This window comes from Clavelina lepadiformis, chromosome 5 (genome assembly GCF_947623445.1).
Source record: "Clavelina lepadiformis chromosome 5, kaClaLepa1.1, whole genome shotgun sequence".
In the NCBI taxonomy this organism is placed as follows: domain Eukaryota; kingdom Metazoa; phylum Chordata; class Ascidiacea; order Aplousobranchia; family Clavelinidae; genus Clavelina; species Clavelina lepadiformis.
Window position 1 is genome coordinate 19,723,815 of NC_135244.1, and position 27,283 is coordinate 19,751,097.

Here is a 27,283-nt window from a genome sequence, read left to right on the forward strand (position 1 = left end):
TGACTGCCGTTTATCAAGTACTCTATTATACGATACTCCTAGCTGCAAGTTTCATTTTGTTATTGCTTGGCTACATGTGACGTAAATTAACTCTATTCAGTTAGTCAAAGTTTTGTTTCCAGTGAATTTACCACGATTATGATAAATAGCGCTATTAATATTGCTTGACTATGTAAAACATCATCTAAATGTGTTCGTCCAGAGTTTATTATGAATCCTGTTTCCATCATTTGTTCTCAGTTCATTGCAAATAAAATTACTTGAGTACGATGAAAAATAGTAAAATTGAACGGTTCTCTATAAGCGCGACTTGTTTCAAATACTGATTAGACAAAGTTGGAAATATCAGTTATATTTGTTCGAAAATGCAAGAAAATTTACCTAAAACGTTAATTTATTTGTCACAACAACTACGAACGAATGAAATAAATCGCTTTAAATTAGAGTTTAATCGATTACACCTGGTTTATATAAAAAGAATTTAAAGCGGGTAGGAACACACACAGACAGGTGATCATACCACAATATAGTGGTCGCAATTAATCCAATGTCCGGAAATATTGCTGCAAAATAATCTCACATTTCTGTAAAGCAAAGTTAAGTAAGTTTGTCCGGTCCAACTCTAAGAATTAGTTTAGTGATTGAAGCTGTAACCTGTCGGATTTGATTTTAGCTGTGTGGTTCTGTCTAGAAACCGGTTTTACTTGCCCAAAGTTTATAGCAGCTAAGATATTTAAAACATTTCAGCGTTGCCGCAAATCCGACAACTTGTATGTGCCTACGCAGTGTGTGTTTGCGAATTTCTCACCGCGTTTGACATAAACCTTTTAATCAGTGGTGCAATGGCTTGCTAAAAGAAAACTCATTTATGAAACAGTGCAGCAAGCACGTACTTATAAGCCTATGTGGCGCTGAGCAATCTTGAGACAATTGATTTTGGCAATAAAACATTTACTTTTGAGATGGAATTTGGCGCTTTAACATCGCTTTAGTGACAACATAAATGAAGTTTGAAAAGATATAAAAATACCTGATATATAATGTATGCCTATACTGGATGGCAAAAACGAGACGTCAAACGCGACTGACAGATAAGCTGCATCACTTCATGAATAGCCTGTTATTAATTTGTATTTAGGCTGCACGTCGTAGCTAGCTAACGGTATCAGAAGATAGCGGGCATTACGCAAATGGCGCTCTGCCATCCAGAGAAAATCACCAGACTGATATCCAGTTGATTAATAACACTAGTCAACACACATTTTGGTGCCAAGAAAGTTTCAACGGTTTTAGGGTATTTTTATGTCGCTGAATCCAAAAATGGCATTAGTTTTTCCGAATTGGCTCTAGTTTTTGAGATATTTCATATTTTTGTTTCAAAAAGTGCTAAAAATACGCAAATTATGACATAGGTAAAATTCTCTTTATACTACAACTTTGATGAGTCTACATCTGTCTTTTCAAGCATGTGCATACAGTATTCTTCTATTTCTGATGCGATATTGTTAAAGACGCAATCGTTAACACAGAGAGCCTTCTTTACGCGAATCATGTTTCATGTGAAAATCAAGCAAAAATTATAAAACTTAGGCGATGTTAGCAGTAAACAACAGATTTTTGTAACGCAAAAACAGGCGACGTCAAAGCACAAACACTACTTTTAGTAACGCTCAAAGTACATTTAGTAAGCTGTCAAAGCACGCTAATCAATCATATACCGCTACTGTAATACAAAAAAAATTAATCGATGCTTATACATTTTCTTTTGTACGACTTTCTGGAATGTGATGCAGCCAAGCAGTCACGTTGGAGACTCCAACAGTAGTCGGCCATCATATGGGCATCCCACCTGCCCTGATACCTCTCTTCCATGACCTTAATGTCCTGGTGGAACCTTTCTCCCTGCTCTTCACTTAGATCACCAAGGTTTGCAGGAAAACGATCTAAGTGGCTGAAGAGATAGTGAACCTTGATACTCATCTTCACACCTAAATCTTTCAACTTGGAAAGCATATCTTCCACCAATTCTTGGTAATTTTCAGCTTTTCGGTTACCAAGAAAGTTCTGTGTGACTAAAACAAACGATTGCCAAGCAGCAGACTCTGTGTCTGTCATGGACTGCACAAAACACACATCTTTTATGAGTTTGCGGATCTGAGGGCCATCAAAAATGCCTGCTTTAAGCTTTTCGATGGTCAAAGCAGGAAATGTTCAGCAAATATAGTTGAAGCAATCCCCAGTTGCAGGCAAGGCTTTCACAAATTGCTTCATCAAACCAAGTTTTATGTGCAGAGGTGGAATGATGATCTTCTTTCTAGCAACTAAAGGTTCATTTATGATGTTACCTTCACCTACTCTCATGGAATCTCTAGGTGGCCACCCTTTCTTCACCCAGTGATCAGTGCGCGCTCGGCTATGCCACAAGCAGATAAAACATGGGTATTTTGTATAGCCGCTTTGCTGGCCAAGCAAAAAATTTACCATCTTCAAGTCTACACAGATTAACCATTGGTGAGAGTCATAATCCAGTTTCTGTAATACCGTTTTAATGTTGTTGTACTCTTCTTTTAGTTTTGTTGAGTGGCCAATTGGGAGAGATGCATAACTGTTACCATTATGTAGCAATACACATTTCAAACTCCTTTTCGAACTGTCTATGAATAAGCGCCACTCTTGAGGTCTATATTGTGGCACTCCCATTTTCAGCAGAAGCCCTTCGATGTCTTTGCAGTAAACAAGATCATCTTGTTGGCTAAAATACGGACGTAATTCTTTCTCTCTTGTACGGTAGAATGTTATTGAAGCTCCGGTTCCAAGGCAGTTTTTGTCTTTGAGTCGGGATGCCAAAATTTCTGCTGCTTCTTTGGATAAGTTGAGATCCCTGATAAGATCGCTCAGCTCCTCCTGCTTGAATGGCTCTAGAATTAATGGACGGCTTTCGAACACACTTCCACTGCTGTCACTTGCAGAGCTTTCTACCTTTTCATGAAACTCATCATTTTCCAAGGATGTGTCAGGTAAATCACTAAATTTAGGCACAGGTACTTCCTCCAATTGAGGCACAGGTCGCCGAGCAGATTCTAAATTTGGGTAATTCCAAGTATTCTTCTTACGACGATTAAACCCCTTTAGGTCTAGCAAACAGAAGTAGCAGTCATTAAAATGGCTTTTTGGTTCTCTCCAGACCATCGGTACACCAAACTTGAGATTTTTAAGGGTACCTTTAGTCCACTTTCTCAAGCTTTCTACACATGCTTTGCAGACAATATGAGGTGCCCATGGCTTGTCTTGGTCACCAAGCTTCACTTTAAAATACGAAAGATACACCTTCCTCACAAAATCGGTGATAGCTTTCCTTTGGTCTTTGAAGATATATTCCCCACAGATATAACAAAACTTGTCAGGATCATTGCGACAGCTTCTTCGTGATGAACTCATAACTCTTAAATACAACTGCGCAAACCAATACGTAAAATTCAGTATCCTAAGTACGATTAACGATTTTTCTCTTGTCAAAAATAAAAAATATCGATATCTCAAAAACTAGAGCCAATTCAAAGAAACGAATGTTATTTTCGGACTCGATCAGCAGCCCAAAATTACCCAGAACCCATCAAAATATCTTTGGCACTCAAAAAAAATTTTTTTTTTGTTGGCCAGTGTAATTATCGGTATGCTGTTAATGAATAGTGTGATGCATTCGTTTCTTTCAAAGAGTAACCGCCATCAATATGCATTTCCGTCTTGTTAACTGTTGCCTGCAGCAGTAACGACATTTTACTCGCACGTTTATGCACATGCGTTGTTTCTATTAATAAAAAGCGATACTTGTGCTTCCAAATAGCAGGTGTTTCTTTTGTTATTGGTTGTTCTAATCTATAGTCTATGCCAGGGGCCAAAACTCAAAACTTATTTAACGCCGCAGGCCGTAAGCGATACTTGTGCTTCCATATAGCAGCTGTTTCTTTTGTTTTTAGTTGTTCTATAGTCCATACTCTACTATACTTAAAACGATTTATAAACGCATAGCCATATACTATTAGAGCTACTTCGAGCTGACAAAAATGGGTATATGGCATGGATATATTAGTCACTATATAGGCTTCAATGGCTATTTTCCACTAACACTTACAGCGGTCTGTCAGCTCAATGAAACGTTGGTTTACGTTTGTATTTACGCTGTAAGCCTTACACTCTTACAGCGTTTCGTCAACCAGTTTTCAGAGAACGTTTTGCTGCAAAGTTTCTATGTTAATGGCGCTGTTCGCTGCCTATTTGTTGCATTCTTTATTCCGTATATTATGTGTTACAAAATTACTGCAGTTTTCTGCAGATTCGTTCGTTAGTATATTAAATTATAAAGGTATTATTATAATTTATTTGATTATGTAACCACAAAAACCATCTGTGACAGAGTACGAAAAAAGCTGCCCATATATAGAGCAATGTTGTCCGAAAACCTGAGCACGGACAGATGTATAGATGAAACAACGCTGCCAGGCATAGTCTTCTCTGGTATAAGCCAGTAATCATCAACCTTCTACAAAAGCAGCTCTTGTGCCAGAGTCTTGTAGCAATCAGCATTTGGATGTATTCTCTGATTTTGAAAACAATTTATTGCGTATAAGATATAAATATGCATTCTATACTGCAGTTAAAGCAAATAAAAAAGAACAAGCAAAGCCAAATTCGTATAACAAGCAAATGTTATTCAGTTTCACAAGATGATGTGAGCTAGTGCGAAATTTGAATTTGTGTTCTGCAAGCTTTTTCAAGGCAGGTTGTCAGCTAAACATTCTAAAGTCGTATGGCTTGTCCACCGGTCTTGTTCTTCGAAACTTATTTTATAAAATACAGACGTTGATCATATTGACATAATGACATGGCTTGACACGAAAGCGCGTACGTTAAGTTGTTTGTCCTCAGCTCGGGGTTCATGCTAGACTCTACGAGACTTGCTTAGGCTACATAGCGACTGGAAAAGATTTCGCATCTTTTGTGTTAGCTGAGTATTAATTCAATAATGTGGAGTTGTAGTGCAGAAAATGTTTCACTGTGCAGCTAATTTCGAAGCAATGTTTTGTTAATCTGCAGACGAGTCCACTTACCTGAAATAAATTTCCCGCAACACATAATCACGTATCTGACGAATGACGAAAGCTTCACATAGCCATGCAGTTTAAACCTCTATGTGGATTAGCTACATTAATCAAGAACTGTGTCAAAGTAGACATTGTTTCACATATTACGCGTCATAGAGGTAAATGACGGTTAGCGAAAGATCTATTCGAGAAAGAACGTCACAAAGCTAACATGTCATCCTCCAAACTTTATTTGAAATGTTCATTAATACAAAAGAAACTGTATTTATTTTGCTTGTAGCAATATCCACGTCATAATCGCTACTTCTTAGTCCTTTCCTTGTTTACTGCAGTGACTTTGGCAATATGCTTGGGCTCTGAGAATGATAAGCGCCTTAAATGCTGCGCCAGATTACATTGTTCCCATAAGTTTGCAGAACTTCATGGGATGTATGATCAGGTTGTCCGGAACTTGATCGTTGTTTGAACTACACCTATTTGGCATTGCATACGTGTCGTGCGGCGCACACAATCTAGAACAAAAATGAACTTTACCTGGTGACGTTCACAACAAGGACGTTTTGAAAGCATTGTTCGCTGTAGGTTTAAACTAAATTAAAATTGTAAGCTTGATTATAAAGTTAAATAGGTAAGAACTGTACCAGAAATATGGTAGACAAGAGCAAGAAAGTCTGTGTAATAGGAGCTGGAATAAGTGGTCTGGCAGCCATTAAAGCTTGTTTGGAAGAAGGTTTGATACCAACTTGCTATGAAAAGTTAGATTTTGTTGGTAAGTAGCTTTCCCAAATGTTTTCACAATCATAACCTTACACTAGCTGCATAACTTTGGTTATAACCGGTCAGTTAGTAGCAGCAATCTCTTGTAAATATAACAATCAAACGTACGTGGTTTGTGGAGTGACCGCAAGAAGTAAATACTTCTTTTCTCCGCCTGTGTTTCATAGACGTGTACATTACATACCGTTTAAGCGATATTTTGCATATCAAAGTCTCTCAACGCAGGTGGACTGTGGAACGATCATAACAAGGAAAAGCATGACACCAGTCCAACAACTTATGCATCACTTGTTACAAACATTAGCAGAGTTAATCTCGGATTTTCGGATTTTTCAGCACCAAAAGTAAGTACATCAAAAAAATCAAAACTTTTAAGACACTTTTATACATGGGTACATTATTCGCATTCATATAATAACTTGATTGAAAAAGAACAGTATTATATTACCGAGCTGTATGTTTAGGGATGGCCACCCTATCTTAATAGGTACCAAGTTGGCGAATATTTGGATATGTATGCAGACCATTTTGGCTTGAAGGAGTGCATCAGATTTAAAACAGAAATTGTTAGTGTGACTCCGGCTAAGTCTTATAGTAAAACAGGTAAAGTTTGTTTGAATCGAAAATATTCGAAAAACAGCATTGAAATTGACTTACTTTGGAATTATAGAATGCTTATCACTTTGCTAACTCTTGCTGTCTATAGGCTATCTAGCATAATCGCTTTATATTTATGTTTATATAAGCCTATTAATTTATACTGTAGCCTACTTAGGCTACATACCTCGTAACTAGCTTATTTTTGAAAAAAAATAATTGTTTTACAATTTTACTGCATTTATACTTTTTGTTAAAGGATCATGGCTGGTGAAGGTCAAAGATCTGAACAATGACGAAATAAGTGTCAGAGAATTCGATGGTGTCATTGTTGCATGTGGTCAATATAACAAAAAGATAAAGTCTTTTGTTCCTGGATTAGACAAAGATTTTGCTGGCAACGTGTTTCATGGCGGCGATTATAGAGGACCCGAAAAGTTTAAAGGTATAAAAATAAAAATAACGAATTTTTTTTGTCTGAATTACAATTTAGTTTAGTTATCCTATGATTAACGTTGGTTTATGTTTGGAATATAAATATAATGACATTAAAATTTTTTAAATATTTAAATATTTTGGGTTTTGACATTCATTGGGAAAGATGCTCTAGCAACTATGCTGTAGATGCGTATATGCTTAACGATTAAAATACGCTACATAGTTATGTATTGAGCAAAGATGACTAACCAACAAATATGTTTGTCAACGCTAAGCTTGTATATGCTGCAGATAAGTCGGTTTTAGTCGTTGGAGCTGGATACACCGGCTCTGACATTGCTTGCGAAAGCACAAGAACCGCAAAAAATGTTTTTCTGTGTGCAAGGAATGGAACATATATTGTGCCTCGGGTATCAGTGGTAAGCAGATAAATCACCAGCTTCGTCTGCTATTGTTATATGTATAAATCCTTATAGTCATATAATCAGTGTTTGTAAAATTGTTTTTGAGTACCGAAGCGTTCTCTCAAATTTTTTCCAACGGTCTTTCATGTAATTTATACTTTTGCATCGACAGCAGAAATTTAACACTTAGTCCTAAGTCGCGGTCTCTGAAACTTTCTAAGCGGTCGCCAAAGCCAAGCCTTAAAACACACTGCATATAAAATCTTCACATATTTCATAATCCAAACTCGTTAGCTCAGTTGTGCGGCATTCACAGAAACATTTTTATAGATTCAGTTGTTCTGATGAATAACATCGAATCCAGACAAAACCGCAATGTATAATATCAACAGAAACAGATGTAATCACGTTTAATTTGAAACTGCTCTTGCAGATAAACTCAATTTTTTTCCAAATAACTTTATATATATATAGTAAAATATAGCGATACAAATAAACTCATAAAAATATTTTGAATTTTTAAAGAAGTATTTGGAGTTGAAAAATCAAATGAAAATTTATTTAAAATTTACCAAACAGCAGTTTTGTTTCAAAAAATGTAACACTCGCCTATATTTTCAGCGTAGTCTAAAAGTACATTGTAATCGCCAAATTTATTTAGTTTTCAGATTACAGTAAAAACAAATTCAAAGGGAAATAGGATTCGAAGACGTATCGTACATTTTAGGGTGTAACTGTAAAATATTTAAGCTGTAACACCTGCCTCCGTTCGTCCTTCGTGCAGTAACCGTAGACATTTTTATTGCTTTCAGTTACATTTCTAACTAACTTGTTGTTTTTTTCCAGATGGGCACACCATTCGATTTGATTTTTAATCGTTTGGGTTTGCTAAAGGAACGATGGCTTCCTAGTTGGTGGTCCAACAAGAATGTTGAAAATCTCGTTGGGTCAAGGGTAGATCATGAAGCTTGTGGCATAAAATCAAAGTGAGCATTGCAAAGAGTTGAACTGTGTTAGTGTTCAACAATGTTAGGACGTTATTAAAGTGGTCATTTTCATACATAATAGGTTGCTGTTCAATTTTGAAATTGATGCGATTGTTTAAAAGAAATTCCCATCTGGAAATGAAAAGAAATTTTATAAAAATATCATACATTACAGATATCCTTACATGAACATGCTAAGATGCATCACTATATCGGATGAATTGCCATTAAAAATCTACAGCGGCCAAGTTAAAATTAGACCTGAAATTAAGGAAATTAGAGGAAATACTGTGACTTATGTCGACGGCAGAGTAGATTTTGTTGATACCGTCGTTGTTGCTACAGGATATACCCCGTATTATCCCTTTTTAAGTGAAGAGATTTTTCCAAGTTAGTAATGTTGAAAATGTGGTGAAATGTGAACTAGGCTATACTGTTAATTGTGGGCCTATCGAATTTCTCTTTTGTCTAAAACGACTGTTTATTGATTACAAGGTGAACTCGGCGAAGCCCGTTTGTACAAGTGGATTTTTCCTTTTAAGCTTCAGCATCCGTCAACTCTATCATTTGTTGGTATTCAAGCTAACGCTTTTGGTGGTGTTATTCCTGTTTCAGAAATGCAGGTATTCGTGTCCACTTAATTACCACAAGCAGGCCAATTGTGTCTGTATCCATGAAATATATGAATGAATTAAGCTTTTAGGCTAGATACGTTGCAAGAGTTTTGAGTGGAAAGAAAGCGCTACCGTCCAAAGAAGAAATGCAAAAGACATGGACAGAAACCAGAGAGGAATTGCTGCAAAGTACTGGAGGAAAATATGTATTTCGGGTCAGTTTTTCAAGCTATAGTTGTCATCTTTTTCAAATTCCTAGTCATATTTATAAGTAATTAGTAATTAGTCTTTGCATGAAATACTTGAAATAACGTTTGAAAACTTATTATATGATTATCTTTTTAAAGTACTTTGATCTTTACTAGTTGTTGACAGTAATACCAAAGGTAGGTCCATATCCTGGGAGATTACATTGTCTTATTATATGGCGTCGAGTAAATTTATATCGATAGATAAAATAATAGTTTTAGGTATATCAAAATAATATTTGATGTTACACGAACAGGCAAACCTTTTCCACTATCAGGAAGATTTGGCTCAAGATCTCGGTTTAGTTCCATCTTTCCTCAAGCTGCTACTCACTGACCTAAGGCTGGCTTACATGTATTACCTGGGTCCAGTTGTACCATATCACTACAGGCTGGTTGGAGATCACTCCTGGGATAAAGCTAGAGAGCGGTCCCTTAACATAATGGATGAGGCTTTGTCAGGGATGCGTTGACGTTGTTATTAATACTATAAAAATAACCCTTATGTAGCCTACACGTAAGATATGAAAATATATATAGCATATAATATATGTATACACAAATATATTATTGCAAGGGCAATGTACGCCTAACTTATTCTTATTTCGGCGATATATATATATTATAAAGAATATAGCCTATCATTGACAATGTATATTTGACTGCCGTTTATCAAGTACCATTCACTATAAATACAATATTCCCAGCTGCAAGTTTCATTTTGTTATTGCTTGGCTACATATGACGTAAATTAACTCTATTCAGTTAGTCAAAGTTTTGTTTCTTGTGAATTCACAACGATTATGATAAATAGCCACATCAATATTACTTGACTATGTAAAACATCATCTAAATGTGTTCGTGCGGAGTTTATTATTAATCCTGTTTCCATCATTTGTACTCAGTTCATTGCAAATAAAATTACTTTTGTACGAGGAAAAATAGCAAAGTTGAATGGTTCTCTGTAAGCGCGTGCTTTGAAAAGTCCTCGCCGCATATTTAGCACTTTTTTGAGTTATTCCCGTATCACTTTGTATAGCTTTCTTTATCCAGCCACCTTCCTTAGCCAGAGGTGTCCAACCTTTTTGGTCAAAGGGCCACATGCGATGTACGAATGATTGCGCGGGCCACTTGAGTGTTTACTGCTAATTTCTAATTAAAACACTCACACCAAAATTCTAATCGTTGAAATAAATTGTGATGCAATAAATTAACTTGAACAGTTGCGCACCCCTACACTAGAGACTATAGTATATTATCTATCATCTATTGCTCTATTATCTATTATCTCTACTATCTATTGCTCTACTATAGACTATAGAGGAATAGACAAAAAAGCATACAATAAATGCCAATTTCTCGGAATGTAAGTACGCCATAAATTACGTTGATAAGATAAGTTATTTCGAAAATTACCGCGCGGGCCACCCAGAACCTTCCTGCGGGCCACGGGTTGGACACCACTGCTTTAAGCCACCAACTATATATTTGTGCTGCTTCTATTTCGCTTTTATATCCATTTGTAGTCTACGGTTTAATTCAACCAGCGCTAAATCAAATTCTTTCAAGCAGAAATTACACAGCTGTCGGCCTATGTATAGTTGTAATAGCATTTAAACAGCAAAGTTTATGAAATTGAGAAAGTTAAGAGACATAGTACCATAGATAATGGACTTTCGCGTTTGTAAAAGTTGAAAAAACGTTTAACAGGTTTATTTTAAAATTTTACCTTTATGAGTGTTCTTTGTGAACTAACAATGCATTTGTATGTTCGGTCATCGTTGAAACGTTTATTGAAATTGATCTATTCGATTGTACAATAAACATAATTTGTTTCAAATACTGATTAGACAAAGTTGGAAATATCAGTTATATTTGTTCGAAAAATGGAAGAAAATTTACCTAAAACGTTAATTTATTTGTCACAACAACTACGAACGAATGAAATAAATCGCTTTAAATTAGTGTTGAATCGAATACCTGGATTATATAAAAAGAATTTAAAGCGGGTAGGAACACACAGACAGGTGATCATACCACAATATCGTGATCACAATTAATCCAATGTCCGGTGATATTGCTTCAAAATAATCTCACATTGCTGTAAAGCAAAGTTAAGTAAGTTTGTCTGGTCGAACTCTAAGAATTAGTTTAGTGAGTGAACCTGTAACCTGTCGGATTTGATTTTAGCTGTGTGATCCTGTCTAGAAACCGGTTTTAGTTGCCCAAAGTTTATAGCAGCTAAGATATTTAAAACATTTCAGCGTTGCCGCAAATCCGACAACTTGTATGTGCCTACGCAGTGTGTGTTTGCGAATTTCTCACCGCGTTTGACATAAACCTTTTAATCAGTGGTGCAATGGCTTGCTAAAAGAAAACTTGTTTATGAAATAGTGCAGCAAACACGTATTTATAAGCCTATGTGGCACTGAGCAATTTTGAGACAATTGATTCTGGCAATAAAACATTCACTTTTGAGATGGAATTTGGCGATTCAACATCGCTTTAGTGACAACATAAATGAAGTTTGAAAAGATATAAAAATACCTGATATATAATGAATGCCTATATTGGATGGCAAAAACGAGACGTCAAACGCGACTGACAGATAAGCTGCATCACCTCATGAATAGCCTGTTATTAATTTGTATTTAGGCTGCACGTCGTAGCTAGCTAACGGTATCAGAAGATAGCGGGCATTACGCAAATGGGGCTCTGCCATCCAGAGAAAATCACCAGACTGATATCCAGTTGAGTAATAATCGATATGCTGCTGATGAACATTGTGATGCATTCGTTTCTTTCAAAGAGTAACCGCCATTAATATGCATTTCCGTCTTGTTAACTGTTGCCTGCAGCAGTAACAACATTTTGCTCGCACGTTTTTGCACATGCGTTATTTTTATTAATTTAAAAGCGCTACTTGTGCTTCCAAATAGCAGGTGTTTTTTTTGTTATTGGTTGTTTTAATCTATAGTTTATACCAGGGGCCAAAACTCAAAACTTATTTAACGCCGCAGGCCGTAAGCATAAAACTTGATTGAACGTTTCATGACACGAGTACATGAATTGGGACAGGCAGCGAAACAACAACAACTTTTTGATGTTTTTGACGATTTCTAACTGGGCTATTTTTGATTATTCTTCTCTTACATCATTATGTTTCATTCATCTCCTTGCAAAAGCATTAAAGAATTAAGAAACAATAAAGAAAAAAAGCAGCCTAGATTACAAGCGTTAGAATAAATCGATTTATTCTATCGTATGATGGGGCAACTGCTGTGCTGCTGTATTGTGCGTATTGTTATAATCTTGTTTCTTGATTGAAAAAAGTAAGTTATACTGTACAATGATCTCGCGGGCCGAAAATAGTTCAATGTATAAAATAGAATTGCCGGCCAAGTTTTATTCTAAAGCGGGCCGAATGTGGCCCGCGGGCCGGGAGTTTGACACGTAGGATATGGTCTATACTCTACTATACTTAAAACGATTTATAAACTTTATATATTTATAAAGTTTTGTCAACCAGTTTTCAGAGAACGGTTTGCAGCAAAGTTTCTATGTTAATGGCGCCTATCGCTACCTATTTGTTGCATTCTTTATTCCGTATATTATGTGTTACAAAATTACTGCAGTTTTCTGCAAATTCGTTCATTATTATATTAAATTATAAAGGTATTATTATAATTTATTTGATTATGTAACCACAAAAACCATCCGTGACAGTGTACGAAAAAAGCTGCCTATATATAGAGCAATGTTGTCCGCAAACCTGAGCACAGACAAATGTATAGACAATTTTGCCATACCGTCGTTATTTCTAAGATTTGTCCTTATTTTAAAGGTCCGTGTCTTATAAAATATGTTTGTCCTTTTTTTCTAAGAAATATCCTTATTTTTAGGGCAGAGGTTCGTATTTTGGGCATTTTGACACCTTTAGCTTCTTGTTTTTTTTGTTTTTTTTCTTTAGGAACATTGGTTTTGTTGCATTATGTAACCACAAAAACCATCTGTGATAGAGTACGAAAAAGGCTGCCTATATATAGAGCAATGTTGTCCGAAAACCTGAGCCCAGACACATGTATAGATGAAATAAACGCTGCCAGTCATTGTCTTCTCTGGTATAAGCAATCATCAACCTTCATTGCAATCAGCATTTGGATGTATTCTTTGATTTTGAAAACCATTTATTGCGTATAAGATATAAATATGCATTCTAAACTGTAGTTAAAGCAAAAGAAAAGGAACAAGCAAAGCCAAATGCGTATAACAAGCAAATGTTATTAAGTTTCACAAGATGATGTGAACTAGTGCGAAACTTGCATTTGTGTTCTGCAAGCTTTTGTTAATCATTAATCTAGAACTTTGTCAAAGTAGATGATGTTTCAGATATTATGCGTCAAAGAGGTAAATGACGGTTAGGGAAAGATCTATTCGAGGAAGGACGTCACAAAGCTAACATGTCATCCCCAAACTTTATTTGAAATGTTCATTAATACAAACAGACAGTGTTTATTTTGCTTGTATTAATATCCACGTCATAATCGCTATACTTCTTAATCCTTCTGTTGTTTGCTGCAGCGACTTTGGCAATATGCTTGGGCTCTGAGAATGATAAACGCCTAATGCTGCGCCAGATTACATTGTTCCCATAAGTTTACAGAACTTCATAGGATGTAGGATCAGGTTGTTCGGAACTCGATCGTTGTCTGAACTGTACACTTATTTGGCATTGCATGTGCAATAAATAAGTAAGTCAGTAAGATGTGACACACACAATCTGGAACAAAAATGAACTTTACCTCGTGACGTTCATAATATGGACGTTTTGAAAGCATTTTTCACTATAGGCTTAAACTAAATTTCATTTGAAAGCTTGATTATAAAGTTAAATACTGTAGTTAAGAACTGTATCAGAAATATGGAAGACAAGAGCTAGAAAGTCTGTGTAATAGGAGCTGGAATAAGTGGTCTGGCAGCCATTAAAGCTTGCTTGGAGGAAGGTTTGATACCAACTTGCTATGAAAAGTTAGATTTTGTTGGTAAGTAAATTTTTCAAAACTTGTATTCACCAACATGCATTTCATCAACTGGTACGCTGCTCTCTCATTACGTCTTTGTTCAAACATCTCTCGACACAGGTGGTATGTGGAGTGACCACAAGAAAGAAAAGTATGACAACAGCCCAACTACGTATCGTATCCATCACTTGTTACAAATGTTAGTAGAGTTAACTTTGGATTTTCTGACTTCCCTATTCCGAAAGTAAGTATTTAAGGAAAATTATAAATTTTAAAATACTGCATAGTACATAAACGTATGGAATTTGTGTGTATGTGTTGTGTGGCTTAAATAAATAATTTAATTGAAGACGAACACCACAGCAATTTCATCTGCCTCTAATACAACCATGCGTAAGAAAGTTCACATTATGCAACTTAGCAATGTAAATTTGTTTCCTTAGGAATGGCCACCTTATCTCAATAGATTCTATGTTGGCGAATATGCTGTGATGTATGCAGAGCATTTTGGCTTGAAGGAGTGCATTAGATTCAAAACAGAAATTGTTAGTGTGACTCCGGCTAAGTCTTATGATAAAACTGGTAAAATATGTTTCTTGATCGTAAATAGTAGAAAATCAGCATTAATCAATTCAGATAAATACGTTTTTATTACTCAGCCTCTTGGCTGTTTATATATTTATATAGTTATATATATGCTCCTATTCATTTATACTGTAGGCTACCTAGGCTACATACCTCGTAGCTAGTTTATTTTTGAATAATTTTACAAAATTGTTTTACAATGGTTGCTGCATTTATACTTTTTGTTAAAGGTTCTTGGTTGGTGAAGATCAAAGATCTGAACAATGACGAAATAAGTGTCAGAGAATTTGATGGTGTCATTGTTGCATGTGGTGTACATAACAAGAAGATAAAGCCTTCCGTTCCTGGATTAGACAAAGATTTTGCTGGCGAGATTTTTCACGGCGGCGATTACAGGGGACCCGAAAAGTTCAAAAGTATAAAGATAAGTTTAAGGTTACAAGTATTATAGGTTAATATATCCTGTACAATGGTATATTCAACAAGCATATATCAGAAAGACAAAGTAAACTATTTGGCAAAGTTGACCGTGTGAGTCTTCTGCAGATAAATCGATTTATGGTTATTGGAGCTGGATTCACGGGACCTGACATCGCTTGTGACTGTGCAAAAGCTGCCAAAAATGTCTTCCTATCTACAAGAAACGGTATATGGCTTGCTCCACGGGTATCAGCGGTAGGAACTTAATGTATAAATTATGTTTGTTATATGTAGGAATACAGCACCGTCATATAAATAAAATTTTACTATCCGGTCTGATATAGTATTTATGAAGCCATTGTAATCGAATCAGTGGCTCTGATGAAAAGTTCCAAGTTTACACAAAAACAAAAAATATTAAACAAAACAAACATAATCACGTTTATGTAAAAATCGATCTCGCAAATCAACTTGTTGGTTGACATGCAAGTCATTGTAGTGTTGGAGGTTTCTCGCAGAAACGAAATTCATAACAGAAACGGATTGCGATAAAATTAAAAAAAACTTCCTTTTCCATCATGCAATTACATCTTACCAGCGTTTAGATTCATTGCCGGTACCGGTTTAGTTGCCGGTTCCTAGTTATAGTTGTTCAAAACTTGAAGTTGATTACCGACTTTCCAGGGAACACTATATAGCTTGGATATCTAGTACGGTATGAAAGTAAGTTGTCGTTGCCGACTTCATTTCAGTTTTCAATATACTATTGACTTACGAATCTACTTAAAAAACAATTGCAGTTGAACATGCATCATAAACTTTAATAGTTATAAGGAGTAAAACATACAAGTTCCAAGAACTGTTTTTAATGATCCTTTATGTAATAATCAAAAAGCTTTTCCACTTCATTGTTTTAATTGCTTTCATTTTCAACTTCTAAAAAACACGTTGTTTTTTCCAGATGGGCCTACCGTTTGATTTAATTTTGAATCGTTTGGATTTGCTAAAGGAAAGATGGCTTCCTAGTTGGTGGACCAATAAAAATTGGGCAAATTTGATGGAGTCACGTGTAAATCATGAAGCTTGTGGCATAAAATCGAAGTACATTGTTAACCTAGCCAATAAGCTATAAAGTTTCATTATGTTCAGATTCAACCTCGTTTGTATGTAAGTGTTTGTTTGTTTTCATACGGGGCATTTTTTGATTGCAGGTATCCTTACATGAACATGCTCAGAACTATCACTGTATCAGATGAACTGCCATTAAAAATCTACAGCGGACAAGTTAAAACTAGACCTGAAATTAAAAAAATAGCGGGAAATACGGTGACCTATGTCGATGGCAGAGAGGATTTTGTAGATACTGTTTTTATTGCCACAGGATATACCCCATATTATTCGTTTATAAACGAAGAGATTTTGCCGAGTTAGTATATACTTTTGTGATGATTTAGCATGTGGTGCAGTGATATATAAGTTATATTATGGGAATGGTGGTGGTGTAATAATTGTTTTGGGATGGCCTAAGCCAAACCAAGTCTTTCGGTTTATTGTCTGACTCCTATGATTGTCTTTGACTCCGTTGCATTCACTGTCTTATTTTGCTTCTTAAATCAACACCAACTTCATAAGTTCAAATCGTTATATTGTCCGAATAAGTTGTCACATCGAAACCAATTAATTACCATTCCACATTTGAATAGAACTATCACTTGAATTCAATACTGAATAAGCCAAAACGTAAAACAGATCCAAAACTAAAAACCGAGAGAAGTACTAGCAAGTCCTGAAGGGACAAACCCTTGCAGAGACTCGCCGGCCAGAGCATGCAGCGGGGTATCTTTTGAACCAAGTTTAACCTTTTATATCATACTCGTCAGCCAATCAGCTAACGCCATGTTCTATTATTACACTGCTACCATAAAACCACGTATCGCATACATTCTACGTCATTAAATGTTTCATCAAGTACACTCAAACTTTACGCCGTGAAAACAATGCTATTTGAAACACTTCAATCTGCGTCAAACATGTCGGTTAGAGTTCCTTGTTTGAATAACTGCTTAACACGAATACGAAGCTTTTGCAAACATTACATTATCTAAACTGGAGAAAAAATACAAAAACTCATGCAATGCCAATTTATATGACTAATTGCAATTTCTACATGATCCCCACAATATATAGGAATGTGGTGAAATATGAACAATTTTTTGATTTATCAAACTTCAGGTTATTTCTAAAAAAAACTGTTATTGATTGCAAAGTGAACTCGGCGAAGCCCGTTTGTACAAGTGGATGTTTCCATTTCAGCTTCAGCATCCGTCTACTCTATCGTTTGTTGGTATCCTAGGTCCAGCAGTTGGTGGTATTTCCCCCAATGCAGAAATGCAGGTATTTATGTCCACTTAATTACCATAAATATTACGTCTGTGTCCATGGTGTATATATGACTTTAACTGAATTAATGAATTTAACTGAATGTTTAGGCTAGATACGTTGCAAGAGTTTTGAGTGGAAAGAAAAAGCTACCGTCCAAAGAAAAAATGCAAAAGACATGGACAGAGACTAGAGAGGAATTGCTGCGAAGTACTGGAGGAAAGTTTATATTTCGGGTCGGTTTATTTTGCTGATGTGTTATATTTATTTCAAATCTTCTTTGCAGAATTTTAGATAATAAATATCCTTTACCCAAGAATGCTTGAAATAAAAGTTTAAAAGCCTTTATTAACCAAATGAATAAAATGTTTGGGATATCAAAATAATATTCGATGTTACACGAACAGACAAACCTTTTCCACTATCAGGAAGATTTGGCTCAAGATCTTGGTTTAGTTCCATCTTTCTTCAAGCTGCTACTCACTGACCCAAAGCTGGCTTACGTGTATTACTTTGGTCCAGTTGTACCATATCACTACAGGCTGGTTGGAGATCACTGCTGGTATAAAGCTAGAGAGCGGTCTCTTAACATAATGGATGAGGCTTTATCTGGGATGCATTGACGTTGTTATTAATTTTATGAAAAGAACTCTAATGTAGCCCATACGTAAGAAATGAAAACATATATATATATAGCGTATAGTGTATGTATACACAAAAAAATTACTGCAAGAGCAATGTACGCCTAACTTATGGTTCTCTCGGCGATAAATATACTATAGGATATAGCCTATCACTGACACTGTATATTTGACTGCCGTTTATCATGTACCATTCACTATAAATACGATATTCCTAGCTGCAAGTTTCATTTTGATATTGCTTGGCTACATTTAACTTAACTCTATTTAGTTATCGTCAAAATTTTGCTTCCATTGAGTTTAATTCATTCGAAATCCTGTATACATTTAAAACGTTTCAGTGTTGTCGCAAACACAACAACTTATGTCTGCTTACGCAGCAACGAAATGTACGCCAACTAAATATAGGCTACGTCAGCTCATATTGCGCACACACACATGCACGTTCCGTTTCATTCTGGACCGACGTGATTTGATCAATACCTCTGCAAAGTCTTATGCTTACTTACGATACTGACGTGTTCATTTTAAGAGTATATGCTGGTGTTTTCGAAACTACTTTCTGGAACATTTTAAAGCGAAATTCAGACACCGCGTACAAATAACTTGTAAGTTTGGGCCAATCAAATAATACAACTTGCCAGGTGAAAACGTCATAGCAAAACCTTTTTCGCTTCTAGGCATATCAGCATAACTTGTTTAAATATCAATGTGTTTCGTGTGAAAGTTCCAGACGTGAGAACAGCTTACAGAAGAAGCGTTCATGCATGACAGAAAGAGCGTCATGATTGAAGTTTTGGAAAATAAATATTTGAGCCTGGGCAAGACTTTGCTCAAAATATGTTTGAGTCATATGGAGAGCCTAAAGGAGACCTAGAGTAGATATAATATGTCATTAACGTTGGTTTCAAGTACCTCCTTTTATTGGTTGAATTGCAAAATGTCCAGGTGAAGATGTACGAACGTTGTATTAAAAATTAAACGTTGAAAGTTATTTTGTTACGGCATAGGATCTTATAATTGAGGAATAAAAAGTACACTCATTCGTTTGGCGGACCAGCAGTTGAGAAACACTGGTCTAGTCTCTGCCAGATGAACTGTAACTCGTTTGACCACGTTGGTAAATAAATTATAATTAGCTAAGCAGCCGTAAACATAACTAATGTTGTTTACCTGTCATATGGTGTCTGATGGAAAAACGTTTAGTATTTTCAGTAAAGTTTGCGTATGACATATAAGCTGATTTACATAAAAAAGTTTTATGTACATGTTGTCAATTTAATTTAACTTGTAAACTTAATAAAACAGTTAAATAGGTAAAAACTGTGCAAGAAATATGGGAGATAAGAGCAAGAAAGTCTGTGTAATAGGAGCTGGAATAAGTGGTCTGGCAGCCATTAAAGCTTGTTTGGAAGAAGGTTTGACACCAACTTGCTACGAAAAGTTAGATTTTGTTGGTAAGTAGCTTTCCCAAAAGTTTTCACAACCATAACCTTACCCTAGCTGCATAACTTTGGTTATAACCGGTCAGTTAGTAGCAGCAATCTCTTGTAAATATAACATTCCGACGTACGTTGTTTGTGGAGTGACCGCAAGACGAAAATACTTCTTTTCGTCACATGTGTTTCATAGACCTGTACAATATATAGCGTTAAAGCGATGTTTTGCATATGAGAATCTTTCACCACAGGCGGTATGTGGAACGATCATAACAAGGAAAAGCATGACAACAGTCCAACAACTTATGCATCACTTGTTACAAACATTAGCAGAGTTAATCTCGGATTTTCCGATTTTCCAGCACCAAAAGTAAGTATATCAAAGAAATCAAAACTTTTATGACACTTTTGTACATGGGTACATTATTCACATTCATATAATAACTTGTTTGAAAAGGAACAATATTAATTTACCAATCTGTATTTTTAGGGATGGCCACCCTATATTAATAGGTACCAAGTTGGCGAATATGCTGAAATGTATGCAGACCATTTTGGCTTGAAGGAGTGCATCAGATTTAAAACAGAAATTGTTAGTGTGACTCCGGCTAAGTCTTATAGTAAAACAGGTAAAGTATGTTTGAATCGAAAATAGTCGAAAAATAGCATTGAAATTGACTTACTTTGGAATTATAGAATGCTTATCACTTTGCTAACTCTTGCTGGCTATAGGCTATCTAGCATAATCGCTTTATATTTATGTTTATATAAGCCTATTAATTTATACTGTAGCCTACATACCTCGTAGCTAGTTTATTTTTGAATAATTTTATAAACTTTTTTACAATTTTACTGCATTTATACTTATTGTTAAAGGTTCCTGGCTGGTGAAGGTCAAAGATCTGAACAATGACGAAATAAGTTTCAGCGAATTCGATGCTGTGATTGTTGCATGTGGTCAATATAACAAAAAGATAAAGTCTTCTGTTCCTGGATTAGACAAAGATTTTGCTGGAAGCGTGTTTCATGGCGGCGATTACAGAGGACCCGAAAAGTTTAAAGGTATAAAAACAAGAGTAACGAAATGTTTTTGTCTGAATTACAATTTAGTTTAGTTATCCTATGATTAACTGTGGTTTACGTTTAGAATATAATTATAATGAAATTAAAATATTTACATAATATTTACATGCGCAGTAATACAATAATGCTGCAAAAATGATGCTTGTGTTTCACATGTGCTTGATGTGCATATATGTTTATGCGGTGCGATTAGCTATTTGGGGCTTTGACATTTACTTGGGAAAGATGCTCTAGCAACTATATTGTAGATGCGTATATGCTTGACGATTAAAATACGCTACATAGTTATGTATTGAGTAAAGATGACTAACCCAAAAATATGTTTGTCAACGCTAAGCTTGTATATGCTCCAGATAAATCGGTTTTAGTCATTGGAGCTGGATACACCGGCTCTGACATTGCTTGCGAAAGCACAAGGACCGCAAAAAATGTTTTTCTGTGTGCAAGAAATGGAACATGGATTGTGCCTCGGGTTTCAGTGGTAAGCGGATAAAGTTCCAGTTTCGTCTGCTATTCTTATATGTATAAATTGTTATAGTCATATAAACGTTTAATCAGTGTTTTTAAAATTGTTTTTGGGGGCCGAAGCGTTCTCCCAAAATTTTCCAACGGTCTTTCATAAAATTTATACTTTTACATCGAATTAGTCTTTAAAAGTCTCGATCTCTGAAAATTTCTGAGTGGTTGCCAAAGCCAAGGTTTCAAAAACCCATTGCATGTAAAACCTTCACAAATCTTATAACCCATGCTCATTAGCTCAGTGGTGCAGAAGAATTATTATCCTGTAGATTCAGTGATTCTGATGAATAAAACCGAATCCAGATAAAACCGCAATGTATAATATCAACAGAATTAGACGTAATCGCGTTTAATTTGAAACTGCTCTTGCAGCTAAACTCGATAAATATTACCTAATAAATAAAACTTAAAATAAAATCTAATGTAATTGAAACAAAACTAAACTCCACTACAAGCATTAGGATTTCTATCGTCAAATTGTATTTTGTAATGCACAATTGATTAATTGTTAACGAAATGTGTGTTAAATTCACAATAGAACTGTATATACAAACTTCTTTGTGCTTTAGGTAAGAGCATTACTTTTGGACAAATACAAAGCTTCCTTATATGATTATCCATTACGTATCACTGCTAGAGTGTCAATAACATGAAAAATGGATTAGATTTAAAAATCTAAAAAAAAATTTTGTTTCGAAATAACTTTATATATATAGTAAAATATATCGATACCAATAAACTCGTAAAAATATTTTGATTTTTTAAAGAAGTTTTTGGAGTTGAAAAATCGAATGGAAATTTATTTAAAATTCACCAAACAGCAGTTTTGTTTCAAAAAATGTAACACTCGCCTATATTTTCAGCGTAGTCTAAAAGTACTTTGTCGTCGTTAAATTTATTTAGTTTTCAGATTGCAGTAAAAACAAATTCAAAGGTAAATAGGATTCAAACACGTATCGTACTTTTTAGGGTGTAACTGTAAAAGAAGCAAGCTGTAACACCTTCTTCCGTTCGTCCTTTGTGTAGTAACCATAGACATTTTCTCGCTTCTTCATTTTAATTGATTTCAGTTGCAATTTCTAACTAACTTGTTGTTTTTTTTTCAGATGGGCACACCATTTGATTTGATTTTTAATCGTTTGGGTTTGCTGATGGAAAGATGGCTTCCTAGTTGGTGGACCAACTGGACATTTGAAAATATCGTTGGGTCAAGGGTGGATCATGAAGCTTGTGGCATAAAATCAAGGTAGCATTGCAAACAGTTGAATCGTGTTGGTTTCAACAAAGTTAGGACGTTATTAAAGTTGTCATTTTCATACATAATAGGTTGTTGTTCACTTTTAAGTTGATGCGATTGTTTAAAAGAAATTTCCATCTTGAAATAAAAGAAATTTATTAAAAATATCACACATTACAGATATCCTTACATGAACATGCTAAGATCCACCACTATATCGGATGAATTGCCATTAAAAATCTACAGCGGTCAAGTTAAAATTAGACGTGCAATTAAACAAATTACAGGAAATACTGTGACTTATGTCGACGGCAGAGAAGATTTTGTTGATACCGTCGTTCTTGCTACAGGATATACCCCGTATTATCCCTTTTTAAGTGAAGAGATTTTTCCAAGTTAGTATATGTTGAAAATGTGCTGAAATGTGAACTAGGCTATACTGTTAATTTTTGGCCTATCGAAGTTTTCTTTTGTCTAAAAAAACTGTTATTGATCACAAGGTGAACTCGGCGAAGCCCGTTTGTACAAGTGGATTTTTCCTTTTAAGCTTCAGCAACCGTCAACTCTATCATTTGTTGGTATTGGAGCTAATGCTGCTGGTGGTATTACTCCCGTTGTAGAAATGCAGGTATTCGTGTCCACTTAATTACCACAAGCAGGCCAACTGGGTCTGTATCCATGAAATATATGAATGGATTCAAGTTTTTAGGCTAGATACGTTGCAAGAGTTTTGAGTGGAAAGAAAGAGCTACCGTCCAAAGAAGAAATGCAAAAGACATGGACAGAGACTAGAGAGGAATTGCTGCAAAGTACTGGAGGAAAGTTTGAATTTCGGGTCAGTTTTTCTAGCTACAGTTGTCATCTATTTCCAACTTCCTAGTCATATTTATAGGTAATTATTAGCTCTCCGCACGACATGCTTGAAATAAAGTTTGAAAACCTATTATATGACTGGCTTTTTAAAGTACCATCATCTTTACTAGTTGTTGACAGTAATACCAAGTGTACATATATATCCTGGGAGATTACATTGTCTTATTATATGGCGTCGAGTAAATTTATTTCTGTAGTTAATATAGTAGTTCTAGGGATATCAAAATATTGTTTTGTGTTACACGAACAGACAAACCTTTTCCACTATCAGGAAGATTTGGCTCAAGATCTCGGTTTAGTTCCATCTTTCCTCAAGCTGCTACTTACTGACCCAAAGCTGGCATATATGTATTACCTGGGTCCAGTTGTACCATATCACTACAGGCTGGTTGGAGATCACTCCTGGGATAAAGCTAGAGAGCGGTCCCTTAACATAATGGATGAGGCTTTGTCAGGGATGCGTTGACGTTGTTATTAATATTATAACAAGAATTCTTATGTAGCCTACACGTAAAATAAGAATATATATATAGCATATAGTATATGTATACATAAATATATTATTGCAAGAGCAATGTACGCCTAACTTCTTCTTATTTCGGCGATATATATATATTATAAAGAATATAGCCTATCATTGACACTGTATATTTGACTGCCGTTTATCAAGTACCATTCATTATAATACGATATTCCTAGCTGTAAGTTTCATTTTGATATAGCTTGGCTACATATAACTTAACTTAACTCTATTTCGTTATCGTCAAAATTTTTCTTCCATCAAGTTTAATTCATTCGAAATCCTATATACTGCTTACGATACTGACGTGTTCAGTTTTAGTGCAAATGACGAAGTTTTCAAAACTACACTACTTTCTGAAACATTTTGAAGCGAAATTCAGACACCGCGTTGTCAAAGATAGGCGCTTAGTTGAGGAGAATGGGTATGCAAAAGCTGATTTTAGTTATTTAGAGTTTAATTGAAGTCGATTTAGGTCAGAAGGTAGATTTGGGTTAGGTTTACATTGTTATGTTATAAAATAAAGTTTGATTAACAAGAAAAAGTGAAAAATAACTTGCAAGTTTGGGCCAATCAAACATACAACTTGTCAGGTGAAAAAATGATAGCCCAACTCGCTTCTAGGCATATCGGCAAAAGTTGTTCAAATATCAATGCGTTTCGTGTGGAAGACACTGTTTCCATTGGCTTCCAAGTTGTGTTGTTATAATTATATTTCTGCTATTTACCGCGCTATTACATAACGTCATACTTGCCATAAGTTCAATCTCAGTTCACGAAGTTATCGAAGAAAGTTGTTTGACAATCAGTTCCGTTAACATGCTATCTACATTGCACTTTTGAACTTATTGCGCTATGATAACCCCATACTTGCTATCCTATTTTGTAAACATGTTATTTACATTGCATTATGAGCTTGCCGAATTCGAAATTACCCCTATGTGATTGACAACTTAATTGGTAAAAATGTTTAACTGCACGGGTGACCTCGTATTAACAACATTGAAAACATAAAAATAGACAATGTTGATTGACATTTATTTCCTTTTATTGAAAATTTCTAAATTGAAATTATCACCTGACCTGTAAAACGTCGAGTCTAAAAGTCCAAAACATTTCCTGTTATTGATAAACGCATTGCGCCTCAAGTTGACATTCTGTTTCTTTATTATCTCCTTCAGCGTATAAACGTATCGTTGCATGCTATGTTTTTATTAGTATTAGTTCTTCAGTATTCAGTATTCAGTTTTAAAGTTCAATGAATGAGAGATATAGATCGTAATAACTCTGTGAATAATTCTTTAAGTCAATGAGAAATGTAGAGTGACGCGCTTTGCTTGCTAATTGGTTCATAAAATCCTTTTTATATGTATAATAATATTGTTGTAAATTTGTAGTGTTTATTTGAAGTAATAATGAAGAATATTAAAACCGATATTAATCAGACTCTCAGTGTTTAAACTTCATATAAACCATTCAACTGAAGTTTAGGAATTGTAGACAGAATTCGCAACCTTCTAATCGTTCTTAAAAGTCAGATTGCAATATATTAAGTATTCATGGTATGGTATTTACTGTATAAAAACAGTAACCACCACTTGTGAAAGTTCCAGACGTGAGAAATGCTTACAGAAGAAGCGTTCATGCATGACCGAAATAGCGTCATGATTGAAGTTTTGGAGAATAAATATTTGAGCCTGGGCGAGACTTTGCTCAGAATATTGCATTAAATATTCTTAACCTACATTTTGCCGGAGACAAGAACTCAGATAAATGACTGGATTCATTTATCAATTAGTAAAGGCACAATGAAAGATATTACTTGCATTGTTACAGTGATTTCAATTGTACTACATTTCTTTTAGTATTTAAAAAGATAAAGGTACTGGCAAGCATAGAATGATAAAACCCTGTAATGGAAAGTCATTTTTGTCATGCAAGAACGTTCCTGTAGGAAGTAAAATTGTCCGGTTGCTAAGTAGAGACCTTTTTGCTCCAGTTATTCTAAGGATCGATGCAATAAGTCAAACGATGCGTCAAGCCAAATAAGTCAGTTGCAGTGCTGATTTGGATGTGTGCGACAGCGCAAATTAATTTGCAGCGTTGTGCTATCAGCAGCTAGAGCCGGTTCTTGGTCGATTCAACCCACGGACGATTCAACCCCGGACGATTCCACCCGCGGACGATTCAACTCAGGACGATTCAACCCGCGGACGATTCAACCCACTGACCTTTCACGTACTTATGGCTTAGGTTTTTACCAAGTTACTTTGTAGCCAATTGTAAGCTTAATATTGGACAGACTAAACTCGGAGTTAGGCCATCTTGAATAGCCTTGTACATCGTGGTTAATGGTTTCGGTACCTTTGCAATCGTACCGTATTTTGTTCAGGAACAAACTTCAAACTAACCACAACGAAATAAGCAGAATTATAGCACAGAATCCCTCTCTCTGCTATAGGAAAGGTTATTCGTTTATTTTCAAAATAATAAATTGATTGGAGACAAGCGACTTATACTATTCTCAAAATGTTCGATCTCCCGATTCAAACTTTTTTGCGGGAAATCTTCATTCCGATCAACAAACAGTTGTTTATAAGGTTTGACTTTTATTCGACGTGTAGGCTTTATTTATTTTTCGGTAAACAGGTCTACTAGTTACAACACGGTACATAAACTTGTTTTTATTTCAAAACAAGATGTGTATTGGTATAGTAGTAAAAGCGGCATCCGTGCCTGATAACGAACTGCGTAGACGTTTTTGTAAATGGGTTAAATCGCCCGTGGGTTAAATCGTCCGCGGGTTGAATCGTCCTAGGTTGAATGGTCCTGGGTTGAATCGTCCGCGGGTTGAATCGTCCGGAGTTGAATCGTCCGCGGGTTGAATCGAACTAGAACCGAACAAAAAACGGTATGATTGCAATGGTACCATAACCGTTAACCACGACGTACAGGCCTATTCAGGATGGCCTAAATCTAGAGTCTAGACCAGGGATGTCCAACCTTTTATTAAAGTGGGCCGCATTGTCACTTGAAATAACTCACTGGGCCGCAGAACCTATTAAATTTCAAGAAAAATGGGTACATAAAGTACATACTTTTGGAGTGAAAATGACTAACGGGCCGCACAAAAATCTCAGGCGGGCCGCAGGTTGGACATCCCTGGTCTAGACTGTCCATTATTAAGCTTACAATTGGCTACTATGTAACTTGGTAATAACCTAAGCCATAAGTACGTGAAAGGTCCGTGGGTTGAATCATTCGCGGGTTGAATCGTCCGGGGATTGAATCGTCCTAGGTTGAATGGTCCTGCGTTGAATCGTCCGTGGGTTGAATCGTCCGACCACCGCTAGAGCCAGCTTACAAAGGAAGCGCTCATGCATGACAGAAACTACGCACG

General features: G+C 35.6%; 5 protein-coding genes across 5 annotated transcripts in view; 4 read left to right on the forward strand and 1 right to left on the reverse strand.

Moving 5' to 3' along the window:
* Positions 1 to 1,476: 1,476 nt before the first annotated feature.
* LOC143461004 (uncharacterized) lies at positions 1,477 to 3,571 on the reverse strand. The gene is made up of 2 exons (XM_076958734.1): positions 3,222 to 3,571; positions 1,477 to 3,134 (listed from the first exon to the last, which is right to left on the reverse strand). Exons 1-2 carry the CDS (start codon positions 3,436 to 3,438, stop codon positions 2,212 to 2,214), a joined length of 1,140 nt encoding a protein of 379 aa, XP_076814849.1. The 5' UTR covers positions 3,439 to 3,571; the 3' UTR covers positions 1,477 to 2,211.
* Positions 3,572 to 4,953: 1,382 nt separating this feature from the next.
* LOC143461236 (flavin-containing monooxygenase 5-like) lies at positions 4,954 to 10,125 on the forward strand. Its single transcript, XM_076959071.1, has 10 exons — positions 4,954 to 5,871; positions 6,105 to 6,223; positions 6,344 to 6,482; positions 6,736 to 6,921; positions 7,206 to 7,333; positions 8,165 to 8,304; positions 8,480 to 8,694; positions 8,800 to 8,927; positions 9,008 to 9,133; positions 9,424 to 10,125. The coding sequence occupies exons 1-10, from the start codon at positions 5,751 to 5,753 to the stop codon at positions 9,637 to 9,639; spliced, it is 1,518 nt and encodes a 505-aa protein (XP_076815186.1). The 5' UTR covers positions 4,954 to 5,750; the 3' UTR covers positions 9,640 to 10,125.
* Positions 10,126 to 14,585: 4,460 nt separating this feature from the next.
* LOC143461239 (flavin-containing monooxygenase 5-like) overlaps positions 14,586 to 27,283 on the forward strand; it is a 28,475-nt gene continuing 15,777 nt past the window's right edge. Inside the window, exons 1-2 of the mRNA XM_076959076.1 lie at positions 14,586 to 14,769; positions 15,003 to 15,188. Coding sequence (XP_076815191.1) covers positions 14,679 to 14,769; positions 15,003 to 15,188 — 277 coding nt within the window. The 5' untranslated portion in view covers positions 14,586 to 14,678. The remainder of the gene's footprint in view (positions 14,770 to 15,002; positions 15,189 to 27,283) is intronic.
* On the forward strand, positions 15,307 to 19,245 carry LOC143461241 (flavin-containing monooxygenase 5-like). The gene is made up of 6 exons (XM_076959077.1): positions 15,307 to 15,447; positions 16,154 to 16,293; positions 16,404 to 16,617; positions 17,458 to 17,586; positions 17,682 to 17,807; positions 17,979 to 19,245. Exons 1-6 carry the CDS (start codon positions 15,331 to 15,333, stop codon positions 18,192 to 18,194), a joined length of 942 nt encoding a protein of 313 aa, XP_076815192.1. The 5' UTR covers positions 15,307 to 15,330; the 3' UTR covers positions 18,195 to 19,245.
* On the forward strand, positions 19,396 to 25,329 carry LOC143461237 (dimethylaniline monooxygenase [N-oxide-forming] 2-like). Its single transcript, XM_076959072.1, has 10 exons — positions 19,396 to 19,669; positions 19,903 to 20,021; positions 20,142 to 20,280; positions 20,528 to 20,713; positions 21,088 to 21,215; positions 22,360 to 22,499; positions 22,671 to 22,885; positions 22,991 to 23,118; positions 23,200 to 23,325; positions 23,614 to 25,329. The coding sequence occupies exons 1-10, from the start codon at positions 19,549 to 19,551 to the stop codon at positions 23,827 to 23,829; spliced, it is 1,518 nt and encodes a 505-aa protein (XP_076815187.1). The 5' UTR covers positions 19,396 to 19,548; the 3' UTR covers positions 23,830 to 25,329.